This window comes from Pleurodeles waltl, chromosome 3_1, assembly GCF_031143425.1.
Source record: "Pleurodeles waltl isolate 20211129_DDA chromosome 3_1, aPleWal1.hap1.20221129, whole genome shotgun sequence".
NCBI classification, from domain to species: domain Eukaryota; kingdom Metazoa; phylum Chordata; class Amphibia; order Caudata; family Salamandridae; genus Pleurodeles; species Pleurodeles waltl.
The window spans coordinates 1,309,568,486-1,309,586,940 of record NC_090440.1 but is presented as its reverse complement, the minus strand read 5'-3'; the positions used below and the strand labels follow the sequence as shown (position 1 = coordinate 1,309,586,940).

General features: G+C 45.6%; 1 protein-coding gene across 2 annotated transcripts in view; it reads right to left on the bottom strand.

Annotated features, from left to right (window-relative positions):
- The window catches only part of ADCY5 (adenylate cyclase 5), a 1,737,221-nt gene that overhangs the window by 553,899 nt on the left and 1,164,867 nt on the right, over positions 1-18,455 (bottom strand). For both annotated transcript variants that reach the window (XM_069224661.1, XM_069224662.1), the window contains exons 9-10: positions 10,134-10,156; positions 9,053-9,197 (exon numbers count right to left, since the gene is read on the bottom strand). In XM_069224661.1, the coding sequence (XP_069080762.1) occupies positions 9,053-9,197; positions 10,134-10,156 (168 nt within the window). The remainder of the gene's footprint in view (positions 1-9,052; positions 9,198-10,133; positions 10,157-18,455) is intronic.

The following is an 18,455-nucleotide window of genomic DNA, read 5'->3' as shown; positions in this document are numbered from 1 at the left end:
TATGTCTAACCTTTACCTGGTAAAGGTTAGGTGCAAAGTTACTTAGTGTGTGGGCACCCTGGCACTAGCCAAGGTGCCCCCACATTGTTCAGAGCCAATTCACTGAACTTTGTGAGTGCGGGGACACCATTACACGCGTGCACTACATATAGGTCACTACCTATATGTAGCTTCACCATGGTAACTCCGAATATGGCCATGTAACATGTCTATGATCATGGAATTGCCCCCTCTATGCCATCCTGGCATTGTTGGTACAATTCCATGATCCCAGTGGTCTGTAGCACAGACCCTGGTTCTGCCAGACTGCCCTTCCTGGGGTTTCTCTGCAGCTGCTGCTGCTGCCAACCCCTCAGACAGGCAGCTGCCCTCCTGGGGTCCAGCCAGGCCTGGCCCAGGATGGCAGAACAAAGAACTTCCTCTGAGAGAGGGTGTGACACCCTCTCCCTTTGGAAAATGGTGTGAAGGCAGGGGAGGAGTAGCCTCCCCCAGCCTCTGGAAATGCTTTGTTGGGCACAGATGTGCCCAATTCTGCATAAGCCAGTCTACACCGGTTCAGGGACCCCTTAGCCCCTGCTCTGGCGCGAAACTGGACAAAGGAAAGGGGAGTGACCACTCCCCTGACCTGCACCTCCCCTGGGAGGTGTCCAGAGCTCCTCCAGTGTGCTCCAGACCTCTGCCATCTTGGAAACAGAGGTGCTGCTGGCACACTGGACTGCTCTGAGTGGCCAGTGCCACCAGGTGACGTCAGAGACTCCTTGTGATAGGCTCCTTCAGGTGTTAGTAGCCTTTCCTCTCTCCTAGGTAGCCAAACCCTCTTTTCTGGCTATTTAGGGTCTCTGTCTCTGGGGAAACTTTAGATAACGAATGCATGAGCTCAGCCGAGTTCCTCTGCATCTCCCTCTTCACCTTCTGATAAGGAATCGACCGCTGACCGCGCTGGAAGCCTGCAAACCTGCAACATAGTAGCAAAGACGACTACTGCAACTCTGTAACGCTGATCCTGCCGCCTTCTCGACTGTTTTCCTGCTTGTGCATGCTGTGGGGGTAGTCTGCCTCCTCTCTGCACCAGAAGCTCTGAAGAAATCTCCCGTGGGTCGACGGAATCTTCCCCCTGCAACCGCAGGCACCAAAAAGCTGCATCTCCGGTCCCTTGGGTCTCCTCTCAGCACGACGAGCGAGGTCCCTCGAATCCAGCGACACCGTCCAAGTGACTCCCACAGTCCAGTGACTCTTCAGCCCGAGTTTGGTGGAGGTAAGTCCTTGCCTCACCTCGCTGGGCTGCATTGCTGGGAACCGCGACTTTGCAAGCTTCTCCGGCCCCTGTGCACTTCCGGCGGAAATCCTTTGTGCACAGCCAAGCCTGGGTCCACGGCACTCTAACCTGCATTGCACGACTTTCTAAGTTGGTCTCCGGCGACGTGGGACTCCTTTGTGCAACTTCGGCGAGCACCGTTTCACGCATCCTCGTAGTGCCTGTTTCTGGCACTTCCCCGGGTGCTACCTGCTTCAGTGAGGGCTCCTTGTCTTGCTCGACGTCCCCTCTCTCTGCAGGTCCAATTTGCGACCTCCTGGTCCCTCCTGGGCCCCAGCAGCGTCCAAAAACGCCAAACGCACGATTTGCGTGTAGCAAGGCTTGTTGGCGTCCATCCGGCGGGAAAACACTTCTGCACGACTCTCCAAGGCGTGGGGGATCCATCCTCCAAAGGGGAAGTCTCTAGCCCTTGTCGTTCCTGCAGTATTCACAGTTCTTCAGCCTAGTAAGAGCTTCTTTGCACCAACCGCTGGCATTTCTTGGGCATCTGCCCATCTCCGAGCTGCTTGTGACTTTTGGACTTGGTCCCCTTGTTCCACAGGTACCCTCAGTCAGGAATCCATCGTTGTTGCATTGCTGATTTGTGTTTTCCTTGCATTTTCCCTCTAACACGACTATTTTGTCCTTAGGGGAACTTTGGTGCACTTTGCACTCACTTTTCAGGGTCTTGGGGAGGGTTATTTTTCTAACTCTCACTATTTTCTGATAGTCCCAGCGACCCTCTACACGGTCACATAGGTTTGGGGTCCATTCGTGGTTCGCATTCCACTTCTGGAGTATATGGTTTGTGTTGCCCCTATCCCTATGTTTCCCCATTGCATCCTATTGTAACTATACATTGTTTGCACTGTTTTCTAAGACTATACTGCATATTTTTGCTATTGTGTATATATATCTTGTGTATATTTCCTATCCTCTCACTGAGGGTACACTCTAAGATACTTTGGCATATTGTCATAAAAATAAAGTACCTTTATTTTTAGTATAACTGTGTATTGTGTTTTCTTATGATATTGTGCATATGACACTAAGTGGTACTGTAGTAGCTTCACACGTCTCCTAGTTCAGCCTGAGCTGCTTTGCTAAGCTACCATTATCTATCAGCCTAAGCTGCTAGACACCCTATACACTAATAAGGGATAACTGGGCCTGGTGCAAGGTGCAAGTACCCCTTGGTACTCACTACAAGCCAGTCCAGCCTCCTACAGCAGATGCCCAGGAAATGCCAGCTGAGGGTGCAAAGAAGCTGCCACCGGATGGAAGAAGCTTTGGTTTCTGCAAGAACGAAGAGTACTAGGAAATTCCTCTTTGGAGGATGGATGTCCCACGTCGTGAAGAAGCTTGTAGAGGTGTTCCCACGCACAAAGACTGCAAACAAGCCCTGCTAGCTGCAAGGGTCACGGTTAGGGTTTTTGGATGCTGCTGTGGCCCAGGAGGGACCAGGATGTCGCCACTAGGATGAGGAGACAGAGGGGGCGCCCAGCAAGTCAGGGAGCCCTCACAGAAGCAGGCAGCACCTGCAGAAGTACCGGAACAGGCACTTGGAAGAGGAGTGAACCGGAGTCCACCCGAAGACACAAAAGGGAGTCTCACGACACCGGAGGACAACTCAGAAGGTTGTGCACTGCAGGCTAGAGTGCTGGGGACCCAGGCTTGGCTGTGCAGGAAGGAAATCCTGGAAGAGAGCACAGGAGCCGGAGCAGCTGCAAATCACGCTGTACCCAGCAATGCCGTCTAGCGTGGGGAGGCAAGGACTTACCTCCACCAAACTTGGACTGAAGAGTCACTGGACTGTGGGAGTCACTTGGACAGAGTTGCTGAGTTCCAGGGACCACGCTCGTCATGCTCAGAGGGGACCCAGAGGACCAGTGATGCAGTCTTTTGTTGCCTGCGGTTGCAGGGGGAAGATTACGTCGACCCACAGGAGATTTCTTCAGAGCTCCTGGTGCAGAGAGGAGGCAGGCTACCCCCAGAGCATGCACCACCAGGAAACAGTCGAGAAGGCGTCAGGATGAAGTGATACAAGGTTGCAGTAGTCGTCTTTGCTACTTTGTTGCAGTTTTGCAGGCGTCCTGAGCAGTCAGCGGTCGATCCTTTGGCAGAAGGTGAAGAGAGAGATGCAGAGGAACTCTGGTGAGCTCTTGCATTCGGTATCTGAAGAATTCCCCAAAGCAGAGACCCTAAATAGCCAGAAAAGGAGGTTTGGCTACCTAGGAAGGAGGATAGGCTAGTAAGAATGGTAAGAGCCTATCAGAAGGAGTCTCTGACGTCACCTGATGGCACTGGCCACTCAGAGCAGTCCAGTGTGCCAGCAACACCTCTGTTTCCAAGATGGCAGAGGTCTGGAGCACACTGGAGGAGCTCTGGGCACCTCCACTGGGAGGTGCAGGTCAGGGGAGTGGTCACTCCCCTTTCCTTTGTCCAGTTTCGCACCGGAGCAGGGCTGGGGGATCCCTGAACCGGTGTAGACTGGCTTATGCAGAGATGGGCACCATCTGTGCCCATCAAAGCATTTCCAGAGGCTGGGGGAGGCTACTCCTCCCCAGCCCTGACACCTTTTTCCAAAGGGAGAGGTTGTAACACCATCTCTCTGAGGAAGTCCTTTGTTCTGCCTTCCTGGGCCAGGCCTGGCTGGACCCCAGGAGGGCAGAAACCTGTCTGAGGGTTGGCACCAGCTGCACTGAAACCCCGGGATAGGCAGTTTGGCAGTACCTGGGTCTGTGCTAGAGACTCGGGGGATCATGGAATTGTCTCCCCAATTCCATGATCTTAGACATCTTATATGGCCATGTTCGGAGTTACCATTGTGACGCTATACATAGGTAGTGACCTATGTATAATGCACGCATGAAATGGTGTCCCCGCACTCACAAAGTCCGGGGAATTTGCCCTGAACGATGTGGGGGAACCTTAGCTCGTGCCAGGGTTCCCACACACTAAATAACTTTGCACCCAACCTTCACCAGGTGAAGGTTAGACATATAGGTGACTTATAAGTTACTTAAGTGCAGTGGTAAATGGCTGTGAAATAACGTGGACGTTATTTCACTCAGGCTGCAGTGGCAGGCCTGTGTAAGAATTGTCATAGCTCCCTATGGGTGGCAAAAGAAATGCTGCAGCCCATAGGGATCTCCTGGAACCCCTGGGTACCTCAGTATCATATACTAGGGAATTAAAAGGGTGTTCCAGTATGCCAACGTGAATTGGTGAAATTGGACACTAGCCTGTTAGTGACAATTTGGAAAGCAGAGAGAGCATAACCACTGAGGTTCTGGTTAGCAGAGCCTCAGTGAGAAAATACACAGGTCATCACACAGGGAACACATACAGGGCACACTTATGAGCACTGGGGCCCTGGCTGGCTGGCAGGGTCCCAGTGACACATACACTAAAACAACATATATACAGTGAAATATGGGGGTAACATGCCAGGCAAGATCGTACTTTCCTACAGGGGGTCATTACGACCCTGGCGGATAGCAGAGAACCGGCGGTAAGACCGCCAACAGGCTGGCGGTCTTACCTTGGGGAATTATGACCATGGCGGTTACCGCCATGGTCATCCGCCGGTTCTCCGTTCCGCCCGACCAGGGTCTCCAGCCCGGCAGCCGTCACTATATCGCCGGCAGTATTTGGACCCGGCTTACCGCTGTGGATTTCCAGCGGTTTGAACCGCCATGAAATCCATGGCGGTAAGCACTATCAGTACCAGGGAATTCCTTACCTGGCACTGATAGGGGTCTCCCCCACCCCCCACCCTGACTCCCTCCCCTACACCCCCCACCAACCCTGCCACCCCCCAAAGGTGGCAGGGCACCCCACCCCCCAACATCACATAACTCACACACACCCGACACGCATGCAGGCACCACTAACACACACATGCACACACCCCGACATACATGCCAACATACACACACACACAGTCAGACACGCACACCCACATTCAAACATACACGCACACATCCAGACATACCCACAGACATACACGCACTCATTCCCATACACACAACACCCCTGCAAGCATACACGCACTCACACACCCCCTCTACATACACACACGCACACCCCCATGCACGCACACAACACCCAACACCCCCCCACCCCCTCCCCTAACGGACAATCGACTTACCTGTTCCGTCGATCCTCCGGGAGGGGACGGGAGCCATGGGGGCAGCTCTGCCGACACCACACCGCCAACAGAAAACCGCCACAGCGAATCTGGTGGTGTTCTGTTGGCGTGGCGGTGGAGGTGGTGCAACCTCCACTTCCCCGCCTCCCGCCGTATGGCTGTTGGCGGCTCTCCATCGTAAAGGGACGGAGAGCTGCCAACGGTCATAATAGGCAGAGCGGCAAACCGCCTGCACAGGTGGTCTTCCGCACGGTGGTCCCTCGGCGGTCTTGAAAAAAGACCGCCGAGGTCGTAATGAACCCCTATATCATGATTGACAGCCAGCCCACCAGCTCAGCTGCAGTCAGGTTGGTAGCAGTAGCCATGGTGATCCACAGTATCCCCTTCAAGTGTCCCTGAGCAAAAGAACATGAAGCGTACCACATAGCTTGGCCTGATTGGCCAGTGACTAAGTACAAGTGCTGTAGCTAGCAGAGTGTATAAGTGCAAGTGTGCTGTGCCACGAGCACCACCTGCTGTACCCTACCCTAGCTGAGGTGGTACCTAGTGTGTTTGGATCCCAGGGCCGTCAATCTGGTAGCACCCAAAAGCACTGCCAATGAAGGTCAGGCAAAAATTATTGGCCCGCCCCTGCAGGAGTCTATAAAAGCTGCGTTGACACGCGGTGTGCACCACACGTGGTGGTGTGTCTCAGAGTTGTTTGACTAGTGTCTCTTGTGACTTACAACTTCAATGAGGCAACACAAGTTCGGAAACCGAACCGACGTCCAGTCCTGACTGGGCCGCAACTGAGTGACTTGCTTCACTTGTCACTCTGACTGACTGAGTTGGTTGGACCTCGGGTGCGGGGGCAGGTCATGTGAGAGTGAGACATTGACTCTCGACTAGATGCTTGACTCTCCGGCTCCCCTTGTGGTGATACATGCTGGTTGTTGTGAGAAGCAACAAGAAGTAAGATTATCTGTAGTTGGTACGCTGGTTTTGGAGTTGACACTTCACAAAAGAACAAGATGCATGCCACTCTGAGGTGAGGATAGAGAAAGGAAGACAGCACAAAACAGAAGTGCTTTCTCTGCTAAGCATAAAGCCAGTGTGATGCAGGCTCTGGCCTTTCCCTTGGCCACGGGGACGAACTGACACAGCAGCAGGGTCAGTGCTTTAAATGGGCAGGTACTTGTAAATATTCTCCTCTTCAGTATTGGAACTTTTCCTTGGCAGTTGTTTTTAGCAGTGAGGCAGTTTTAAAAGCACTACAAAGTTCCTTCTATATTCTGCAGTTTTGGGGCAACAATAAAAGTGTCAAGTTAACTCTGGTAATTAATGTACCTGCTGGAGAGATGTTGGAGTTGTGTCTAGTGGCAGTTTTCACTTATGTAAGGTAGTGTAGAGTAATATGCATAATATGCCTGCTGCAAAGAATATGTACCATGCATTTCAAAAGCAATATTTTATGCGGATAGCTCATTAGGTTACTGCTTTTGTCACAGAGATTCTGTTGTCACTGTACAATTCATAAGTTACATTTGTAATCTAGCACAGCGAGCTATAAACTGCCATCTAAGAGTGGCATCAGACCAGGTTAGGAAGTTACGTTTTTCCCCTGTCTTGGGCAGAAATATATTCTTATTATTAAAGTCAACCCTATGTATTGTGTTACGTTCTGAATCCTGAGTTTGCGTTTCTCCTGACCAAGCTTTCTTAAAAAGTGCTTATCATTATGGATGGCATGTGAAACGTACACGTTGTAGTCTCCTTTGCCTTATGTAACATTTCCTATACACTGTTTTAACCACATATGATTCATTGTCTCTGTGTGTTTTTTGGATTTTAAAAAAGTGGAAAGTTTTGCTTTAGGAACAGTGATTAATGGAGTCATTTTTAAATGTGCACTGCAACATCTGCATTTGTAATCCAAGCTGTCATGCCTTTGGGCATTCAATGTTAGATAAGATGTTTGTTGCAGATAAGGTATGCTAATGAAGAGCAAGCATATTATAGATCAATGCAAGTACTGTACCAGGGATGCACATGTTTAATGTAGGAGAAACTAATGATAGCAAACCTGGAAAGGTTCAACAGCTCCATAGGTTTATAAGTATGTGTACCATTCCATGGGAAGGAAGGTTGCTCGGAGATCTTGACATGCATTAAATAGCACTGTTACCTACATTCCAAGACAAGATTTAGTTTCTAAAACAAATGATAAAGTGAACTTGTTTTGAACAATATAGGCCCATCAACCTACCCATTTTATGTTATTTGATAATGGCTGAATTTAACTAGTGTATTTTCCACTGTTGTACACTTTTTGATAGCTTCTTAATCAATGCTACATTATCTTAATTGTATGTCTGAAGACAATACCTGAAACAATATATGTAGCTTTATTTTCAATAGGATATGAAGTATGCCTGTTTATAGGGCACTACTTTTGTATCTGTAGAGATTTTCTACCCTCTGTGTGTGATGTAAGTAACCAAAGGTTAGATGCATCATTTACTGTGGTAGCATTAAGCCAAAGGTCATGCAAAGTTGCTTCCTTTGAATTAATGTGGTCCAAAGGTCACATTATGTCACTTCCTGTGATGTCATCAGGCCAAATGCCTTCCGATGTCACTACTTGTGACATCATCGGCGGTGGCTCAAAGGGCAGGTGATGCGACCTTCCTGCTATGTGACGGGTCAAAATGTGTGTGATGTCACGTCCGGTGACATCAAGCCGGGGGGGGGTCACATGGCGTGTGATGTCACTTCTGCTACCACAGGTATTTTGATGAATGGACGTCCATGCACTCCAACCTGTTTTCTAAGTCTCACTCATTAGAAAACAAGGTTGAAATGCCGTTGACAGCATTAAAACAGATTTTTTTAGGTGGCAGTGTAGATGTGCAAAAGCAAAATACTGCCACTCACAGTGAAGGCAGCCAATTTTTGAGGTGGCCGGCCCACTACCCCATGCTGTGGTGGACAGAGGCAAAATGTTAATGACATTTGAGAAAAAAAACAAATCAAAAAAGAAGTCTGACTGAAAGCAGCAATGTGATATATTAATGTGTTTGTTTATAATGTGATTTTTTTAAAGTAAAGGCTTGAGAGACAGCTCAACCATCTATAAGCCAGAACTAAATAGGATGCAATGAGCAATATAACTCAGCCAATATCGCTGTTCTCTTTAGGCTCCCACTTTAAAATACTAATGTTACTCAATGTAAGCTCTGTAAAATGTGCCGATAGCAATGATTTTTTTCTGCCACGGGTTGTGCATCAGTTGCTAATTGCCCTTTTTTCTCACAGCCCTGCATCCCTAGGCTTTAACTCTGGGAAGAGCATTTTAATGGCTGGTTTCGACAGTGCCAGCAGATGTTATTGCCATAGGAGGAGTTTTCTGATACACTGCAGCTCGGGGTACGCATGTTCCAATAGTCTTAATGAATGTTCCAGAGGGTATTATCATGAGATAATCACTTTTCACCCTCGTTGTGCACTCAGAAAGCATAAAATAGGTGGTTGTCAATTATCTAATCATAAGACATTCATCAAAATTCATAAATGTTATATTGACTGACGATTATAATTAACTGTTATGTTCTACTGAATCCCTTTACCTTTTTTTCAAGATCCTGCTCCCGAAATGTTAACAGAAACTTGCGGACATGTTCAGACCGTAATCGATCTATACTTCTGGCATCGATTGCACGGCCTAGAAACTCATCGACTTCATCTTCTGGGTTCATATTTTCCTGTGTGTTTCTGAAAATAATGTTACAAGCGCATGAATCTAAAAAGCACGCAGAACATTATTTTTTTGCATTTTAAATCTCTTGGCATTCTTTGAATTGTTTCCGACTCTCTTCCTTTCATTCAGTGTGCTTCTGGTGAGAAGTAGCTGATTAACCCTTAAAACGTTCAAAGCACTAAAGCTTCTCATTGCTCGTAAAACTATTTGACTGTGTTGGCCATTAGAGTTAAAATTATCTACAAGGCATACATCACAGACTAAAAATCTGTTTCCATGCTTTTAAGGTTTTAGTTTGCAATAAGTGTTACCTTATGAGAGTCAGAGGCCACGATCTTGACCCGAGCTCTGACTAAGTTTCCACAAGGCCCAAACAATCGGACCCAGTAAGGTAAACCGGCTTCTGGGAGTCATCCCTGACTCACCCTAGGTAGCCTGGCTCGAGAAGCAAGACCTTATATGCTATTTATGTACGACTAGCAAAACATAATTGAAACAAAAATATACAACTTAGCCTTTAAGCCACAGTATGCTCTTTAAGCACAGTCCTCGTGAAACTTCCCCCTGAAAGCAATCCATCATGCCGTTCTCCATTTAACATGATAAGACAGGGGGTAAAGCTGATATTTTAGGCATTCCCGTGCAGAATCAGTTAAAAGGCTGTCCTAAAAACATTCCACCAATCTATGTAGTGTGGTTGTGATTGTTACATATATTTTGCTATGCCAATGGTTAATAGTGCCAGGAAAAAGATGTCCGATTGAGAGGTGTACCACTAGATCTGAGGACATCTTCTCTTCCAAATATCAACTTAAATTACAGGCAAAGGGAAAGCGTACCACATTCTTTGTTATCTATTTGAGCATTATGTATAGTTCTTTAAAAAAGAAAACAAAAAGTCTTTGTTTCTAAAACATACCATAAAAAGTTGAATGAAATCTGCTACTTACTTATCCTTGGGATCTTCAAAACCCTTGAAGGAAAAGGAAAAAAAACATAGCTAAATTAATATTTAACCTAGGCTATTAACCTAGAACGTAAGAATAATCATTAGGGTTTACTTATGTCTAAATAAGCCATTTAGTTAGATTTTTACATCCAGGGTTTTCATAGAATTATAAGTTTCAGAATTAAGGGAAATCCAAGGGTCTGTCTGAAGTTTAAAAAATGTAGATTTCCAGAATAAACCAGTCACTCTCATCCCTACAGCAGCAGATTTTATAAGAGACAAACACGGAATTAACTATAGGAGCAAAACTTTACTACAGTTTTTCCATCTGGCGAAATCCTTCCCTTACTTATTTTGAGTGTGAAAATATTGTTTGTGACTACCAATCAAGTCCCACGTTTGTTGGTTTTCCCAACATTACCAATGGGCTCCTATGCCCCACAGCTAGAAATAACCAAAGACCACATCTTCCTCACATTTACGACTGTGGAAAATCCTGCCAACTTGCAAGTTTTCATTAGATCGGAGTTCCATCTGAGAGCATACATTTTCACATAGCACAATTCTAGAACTATGGACCTGCCAATAAAATACCACTTCAAAGTGAAATTTAGGTGTGCAAAAAATATGTGTAAGCCCCTATTTATCTTCTGATAGATTTATGGAGTGCATGGTAAAATGTGTCACGCATGTTCATCGCATATACTGCTGAATGAGTAGCTGCTAAGGAATTTAAGTGTAAAGCAGGGGCCACAAGACATCAGTACTCCGTACACCACCAGAGCAACAGCTCATATTAATTATGTACTTAAATGAGTTTATCCACTCAATTTCATCCAGAATAAACCAGTTAGCAATTGAAAATGGCATATACTTGAGCGGCTTTGGGTCTACTTAAACACTCTTATAGTAGCCCTGGAAAAGGCCCTGGGTTGCCTTTGTTAATTCAGGTAGAGTTAACCTTTAGATACAAAGAAGGCTTCTGGGTGTTGGGCAAAATATTCCTGGATTTTGCCTTCACCTGGAATTGGACCTTGAGTATGTACAGGACACTACCCAGCTGGCTCCCCTTTTGCTATGGATTTCAGTGTGGAGTAACGAACATGCCTCTCTTAATAGGGATATCCTAAGGGATTGTTTGGCCTGCGACAATGTAAAGCATATTCCCTGGCTGTCGCAAATAAGGAAGATGGCACATGACCTGGGGCGGCCTGAATTGTTTGATTATCCCAAGGACCTGACTAGCTATGATAAGAAATGGGTTAAGGAGAACTTTCAGAGAATCCAGGAGACCAAGAGGGAGGGGGAGGCTCTAAGGAAAAAAATCGATCAGGGAATTTGCTATGCTAAAGATGTGGGTGGGTCCTGAGCGATATCTCTCAGAAATCAAGGATGTGAGGGAAAAGTCTCTCATAACTCGATTCCGCTTGGGGATCATTAGAAGTAATTTGTGCTTCCCCCTAGGTCAGTATGGGGAGAAATGTATTAGACCCTGCCCCTGTGATGGGGTGTCCCATCAGACCTTGATCCATTTTACACTGTTCTGTGTCTTTTCTGCACCATTTAGAACCCGATTTCTACTACCGCTCCTTAGGCCCAAGGGTTTTGTGCAATACCGTCCTGCTTTCATGTGGCTGCAAATGGCCTCAGATGTACTGGTATGGAAGGGCCTGGGATCATTCCTGAAGGGAGCAACTACTTGGCGCAAAAATGTAGAACTTTTAGAATGATTTTACTTATTTTTTTTGCCAGTTTTTTATGAATGAGGTTTTTATCTTCTTCTGCTTTTTATTTTTATATACATATATATATATATATAATTATATGTACTTGTTTTTATGATGGGTGCTTTTATTATACATGGTTTTTATTGGTATTTTTACAATGTTTTGGTGATTATGTGTTGTAATGGATGAATTTTTTTCATACCGAATAAAGCTTATTCTTCTTATTCTACAAAGAAGGAAATGTGCTGTGTTTTTAAATTTGGATCTAGACCCTTATGTGATAAAGTCTGTATAATTACTCGCAGTTAGTAACTTCAGTGGTTATGCAATGAAATACCTGTTACCTTCAAATAAGAAAACTGGGTGGTACTAATGTATGAGCAACTCAAATAGCCTCTAAACGTACAATAATTGTAAAAACAGTCCTGAAAACGTCTGAAAGTGGAATTTTCATCACAATCACACTGACAGCCTTTGCATCATGAACGCTATTACATTGGCATGGAACTTGCAGTGAAATTGCGAAGATAGGTGTCAGTATAATAAACCTGTTAAAGCAAGATTATAACAGGTCTAGGTGATGCGTAGGTTGATGTAATACCTGTGTCAATATTATGATTGTCATCAGGGCCGGCATTAGAACTGGTGACGCCCAGTGCAACAATTTTAATTGGTGCCCCCAAATAACCACCTCAGCCACAGATTCCCTCTTCCCCCTTTAACAGTGCCCTTCAAGTCTCCATACCACTCTCTCTCATGTGTTTATTTTGTTTTATAGTTCCACTCAGGTCCTACATAATCTTTCCATGTCCTGCATATCCCTAACCAGTAGAACAGAGGATCCAACCTATCCTGGGTCTTTTTAATGCCAAAGTGTCACACTAAGGGCATTTTATGGACACTGTCATCAGGGAGTTCTGGTACTTCAGTGGAACCACTAGCTTCTTGCTGGTACCTAGCCCAGGGTTCAACAGCTCACTATACTGTAGGCCATTCTCACAGCCAGCACAGTTTCTTTCAACAACCCCTTTACTGACCTCCTTCTGTGCTTTGTTCCAAAATCCTACAAGCAGAGGTCAGTCAACTTTGTGGAATTCCTCCCAGGTAGGCCATCCAGCAACTAACAACCCCTGCAGCATTGGCAGAGACCCTGACTCCAACACCTGGTACACTTTGGCTAACTTTCTCACCTCTCCATCTGAAGTAGGGACAGCAGATGCCACGGACATAGCCTTGTCAGGGTCTGCCTGGATCTTCAGACTATCCTGATCTCTGCAATTCAGGAATGGTCCTTGTATCACCCTAAGACTGACATGCAGCCTGTGCCCAAGTCAGCATAGCTGATGTGGTTCACACCATACAGGCTTCTGGCCCAGGCAATCAATTTATTGCCAATGACACATCTGACACCTTTTTCATTCTCAACCCAACATCAACCATTACTGACTTGTCATTGAGTTCCATCACGACTCAGCCAATTAGATACTCATTGTTTTCTCTACTAGCTACTACGCCTGTTCAATTGGAACCAGGGAGATTCTCCTTGGGTTTGGGATACTTCCTCTAAACCACAGTAGTTTCTCTAAGGCCAGGAACCTTTATTCCATCGAAACCCATTTTTAATATAAACTCACTGTGTTTGTCTGAATGCATCCCTCTTCCAACTGTCCATAGCACCTAGTTTGAGTAACAGGACTCTCTACACCTTACCCTCAAGTCTGGAACCAGTCTTTGAGCCAGTCCTTTGTCAAGTCGGCTGGCTATCAATTTGTCATCCTAAACTGCAATTTTCTCTTGACCCCTCTCTTTCACATCTGGCAGGGGTACAGCACTCTTCGATAAGTCGTTCTATCAGTATCAACTGGTTATGGGCATGAAAATCCTTGGCCATCATCTCTCCCACCCACTCCTTCCAATTAAACATTACTCCATAAATCCAAGTGTCAAATGGTGTCAATCTGCTTGCTGGCTTTCTTTAAACCTTTGTAGATATCAAGCTGGCTTCACCACAAACCTTCTTATTAGAGATTCTTTCACTCAATCATCCACCATTTACTCAGCAGCTGGCATTCTTCCAATCATCACTTTTGCTGCCTTAGATACATCACTCAAAGCCGGACCTTTACAAGTGATCTCAAAACTCACAACCCATTCCAAGATATCTTGTCCCTGCAAATATATGTGCAAAAGCTCCTTTGTAACCCTGACAGGATCTCCTGATGAGTTGGAAGTGGAAGTACTTTCCAAAGATGTAACTAGAGTTGCCACTTTCCCAGAGAAAACTACCGGCCATGTGTTCACATTTTAATAATTCTTAAATAGAACTTTCTATGAAATTGCCCGTATTAATTTTTAACATGGCCTTTCTGTCTTTGTTTACTTTAATTGTCAGTCAGGGATCATTACAGAAGCTGTAAAACACATTTCAAGTGTATTCTTCTTATATTTTCTTTTTAAAGTATGTAGTACTTAGAAGGTAAAATACCAGTTCTAGTTGATTTTCCTAATATTTGAACTGGCAGGGACATTAGAATAGCTGTCTTGCTAGAATAAAACAAGCCAGGTGGCAACCTTAGATGCAACTCTTTCCAAAACTACCTCCTTTTGATGCCTTTCCCTCTCCCAGCTCCCTCTTTTCTCCCCTCATATACCCTTTTCCTGTCTCTCCCATCTCTATTCCTCCTGTCCTTGTTGACTTCAGCTTAGTTTATCTCTCAACTTTCCTGGCTTTTTCCTCTTTATTAGCCTTTGCTTTCTGGAGAGTCAACTGCAACTTCAGGGTCACATCTAGACTTAACCCTCTCAAGGTAGTCATTGCTAGAGTCGGTGACAACAAAATCAGTGCTAGTGACTGCCTCTGGCAAGGGTTGGAAAGCAGATTTTTTGAAACACCAGGGGTGTAATTTGGTGCATCCTATACTATTAGGCTAAGAAAGACTGGTTTGCAACACTCCTCCTTGGGGTCCTATTATAGCACCATCCGCAGAGTCCATCACAATTTCTTCCATCCCGTCAGGTGTTTCTCTAACTGGCTTCTAATATAACTCTCAAGGACTTCCCTACCCTTGCTTCTGGGAGCCCTCCATATTTTATCTAGACACAGATCCCTCAAATGGACTAAGAACAGGGTGACAACATCTACTTCCTCAAACCTACTATTTGTTTTTTTGGTGTGTATGCTTTAAAGAGTAAAGGTTGGATTTCTTACTCTGTTGCAAGTTGATATTGTCTTCAGACCACTTGCCACAAACAGCCAGACCGCGCTTGGAGTGCCAGGGGTAATCAGGAGCTACTGAGCCACACCCATAGGGTTTGGAGTTGTTTGCCATTGAAATCCTGAGGTTCAATCCTATGCCTTTTGTGAAAGGAGAAGTACTTTAGCACACAGTAAAACTCAATAATACACAAACATATCAGGTACTTGGAGTCTCCGTGGCAGGGCTAGTGCCTCAGCGAGAATGCCCCTTGTACCTCTTTCACCTCATTTAATCTGAGGTACTCTGGTGTAAGTTCTAGCACGGATGAAGTGCTTCCCCCTTTGGAGTGACAGGCAAAAGGAAGCACTCAGTCTCTCAATGTTTGCCGTACTAGCAATCGGGTTCCACTGTATACCTCCCTCCCACTCCTCAGTCCTAGTACGCCAGCAGTCAGCAAAATGTAGACTAGCCTGAAGTGCATTGTGTGGCTTCTCCACTTCTGAGCAGGTGCAGCAGGGTCTGTAGCGACGGGCATGCATGCAACTGTCTTCAGTTGGTAGCCTTCTTCCAGATACTCAGCACTGGCTGGGATTCCCTATTGCAGCAAGGTCTCCCTTCTCCTGGACTGGGTGAGTCATCAATTCAGCGCCTTGGATCTTCCTGGTAGAGGTGCCATTGCAGTATGCTTCTGGCCATGGGTCCAGGGAAGGCACTTTAATATGGCAGCAGTGGTTGGATCCAATCATAGTAGCCTCACAGTCACTCGGGCAGCAGGTCACTTCCAGCTACATAGACGCATGTTTCGGCAAAAGCCACAGGGCTAGCCTTGATAGAAGTCAGTTTGGACAGACTTGGAACAAGTGCGACAAGTTTACATAGGTTGCTTCTTCAGCACACAGACTGAATGGGCACACTTGAGGCAAGTGCCACAGCTGAAACAGCAATGTTAGCTCAGGCACATTTGGCAAGTACGGTGATTTAGCAATAATCTCTTCTACAGTGATCAGACCATTTGGGCACACATTGGGGCAAGTGACATGGCGGCGACAGCAAGAATGGCAAAGTGTTCCACTCAGGCACTCTTCTGCAGTGTAGTATATCCTCCAGTACAAAGATGGTGGCCAGCTCAGAGAGAGGAGCACGCTAGTCGTGCTTTCATGAGTCTCTGTAAGACAAACCCACAGCACCGGAGTATGTCGCTCTTAACCATGGCAGAGGTCAGTTTCTCCTACATGGTTGCTCACTCCTTCCCTCTTCTCACAGGCAGGATCCTCCAAGCATTCTATGACATGAAACAACTCTGCATTCATGTCAGATTCCATGTAATAACCCCTCACCTCTGGAGACCTGACTCTCAGGCAGACACCAGCCCTGGTTAAGCAGTAGTCCTCTGGTTACTCAATGGAGCACTCCGTCCTTCGTAAAAGAGAACTTGGAACTGGAGCAATAAGTGGGCACCAGCTCCTACTCTTATAGAGGTGCAGAAGAGATGGGATGTTTATTCTCTGTTGGCACTTACAGATGCAGTTTGGGTCAGTTCTCTTTCATGCATCCTGCTGAGGCTGCTTCCAGACTCTTCTTTTAGGGTGATGCTCATCACAGCAGATGTGTCTCCAGACTGGAGTATCCAAGAAAGGCACAAAGAGGTATGAACATTCTGCAACTGGCTATAACAGCCATACCTAACAGCGATCAGGAGAGATGCACAAGATTGACCCATTTGTAAAAGACACTTAACACTCTGACAACAGAAGTTTGAAGTTCCATTCCTCACTCGTATCTTTCATCACTTGGCAGCATTTATGAAGACTTAACAGCTATTTGCATCAAAAGAAACTCATTGAATTTTCAAAGGTAAGTTGTCTCCTCTTTCCTCATATCAGTGCCAAACTCTTTTTCCTTCAGTTTCAGGAATGTCACCAATATACGTTCACTTTCTAGGAAAATAGCCTCACCTGCATCTTGTGCACATAAGCAGACAAAGGGCTTCCAAAATGAAACCCAAAGTCTCCTTCATACTGGTTCAATCAGAAGCACACAGTGTGTGTACACTCAAACCACACACATAGATACAAATACACATGCATGTGCTCAAGATATCTTATTGGAGTGCGCCAGTACATAAGCCACTGTTCCTGTGGGATAGATAAAAAGCTCAGGTCACACTAAGATCACTACAGAACATGGTATGGTGACACCACGAGTTACACTCTTGAATCGAAGACAAGAACAACAGCTGACTGTCAATATGATGTGGCCCTCCAGGTCCTGGACAGATCCAGGACCAGACTAATATCAAAGAACAGACCTAGGCTTACACACACACACACACACACACGCTTACACACACACATTGGCGTGAGGGTGGGGCCAGAATAATCCATAAACCAGGATACCAGATACCTGCACAAGGCAACACAGCTGTGTTTGTACTGGATAGTGAGCCCCTTGCAATACAATGTGTGTATATGGATATGAAAAAAATGACTACAGTTGTGCTACAACCATCAAATGTAAATCTTTTTCAGCGGGGAGCAAGCCATTCTGTCACTAATTTAGGGAAATTCAGAGAAACGTTTACAAACAATGCAAGACAATGCATGGAAATAATGCATGCCTTAAAAGGATATATACCAGCCCTTGTTTGTAGAGTATTATAACTGTGCACATTCCGAGTCTAGTTGCAATGACATTCAAAGTGGCAGAGGACCCGGTTCAAAAGAGATTTTCATAGAAGGTCCAGGTAAATTAAAGGATACCCAAATGACATGACCTATTGATAAAACTGTTAACCCTGCTCTGTAAAATCAATGCATAGTAATCAGACACTTACAAGTAAATGTTGAAAAATAACTTGAAAGTTTAAGAACAAAGAAGTGTCCGGACTGGAAGTATGAGCACCTTCAAAATTAGCAGTGGCAAAGAAAGGAACTCGCACAATTATAATTTGTGCATATATGATGGTGCCACACATGGAAATTAGGAGAGAAATCCTGAACCATTACAGGGAGATATGACACGTTCCCTTTCAGGAATATTTGTAATTTCAGAATTATAGCAATACAGAGATTATTATCAGCTAGAGCTAGATCAGCCGCCCCAATATAGCGTTGTGTTCTTAACACATCTAGGACGACACAAAAGACTACAATTCGGAATGTCGTCTGCTGCTGATTTATTTCAAGGGATCGTTAGGAAACCAATAATTTCAGGATAGAGTCTAAATTGCAGTGAAAGCATCTTTGTATTTAGGAACTAACAAAAATATCATGACATAGCTGTAACAGATATGTGCATCCAAGTGATATAGTGAAATCTCAAACAGCGTGGAGAAGTGCAACTTCCAAAATAGGGCCCCTTGGAGAGCAGGACGCAGTCCAGTCTCTCCACGGGAGCTTT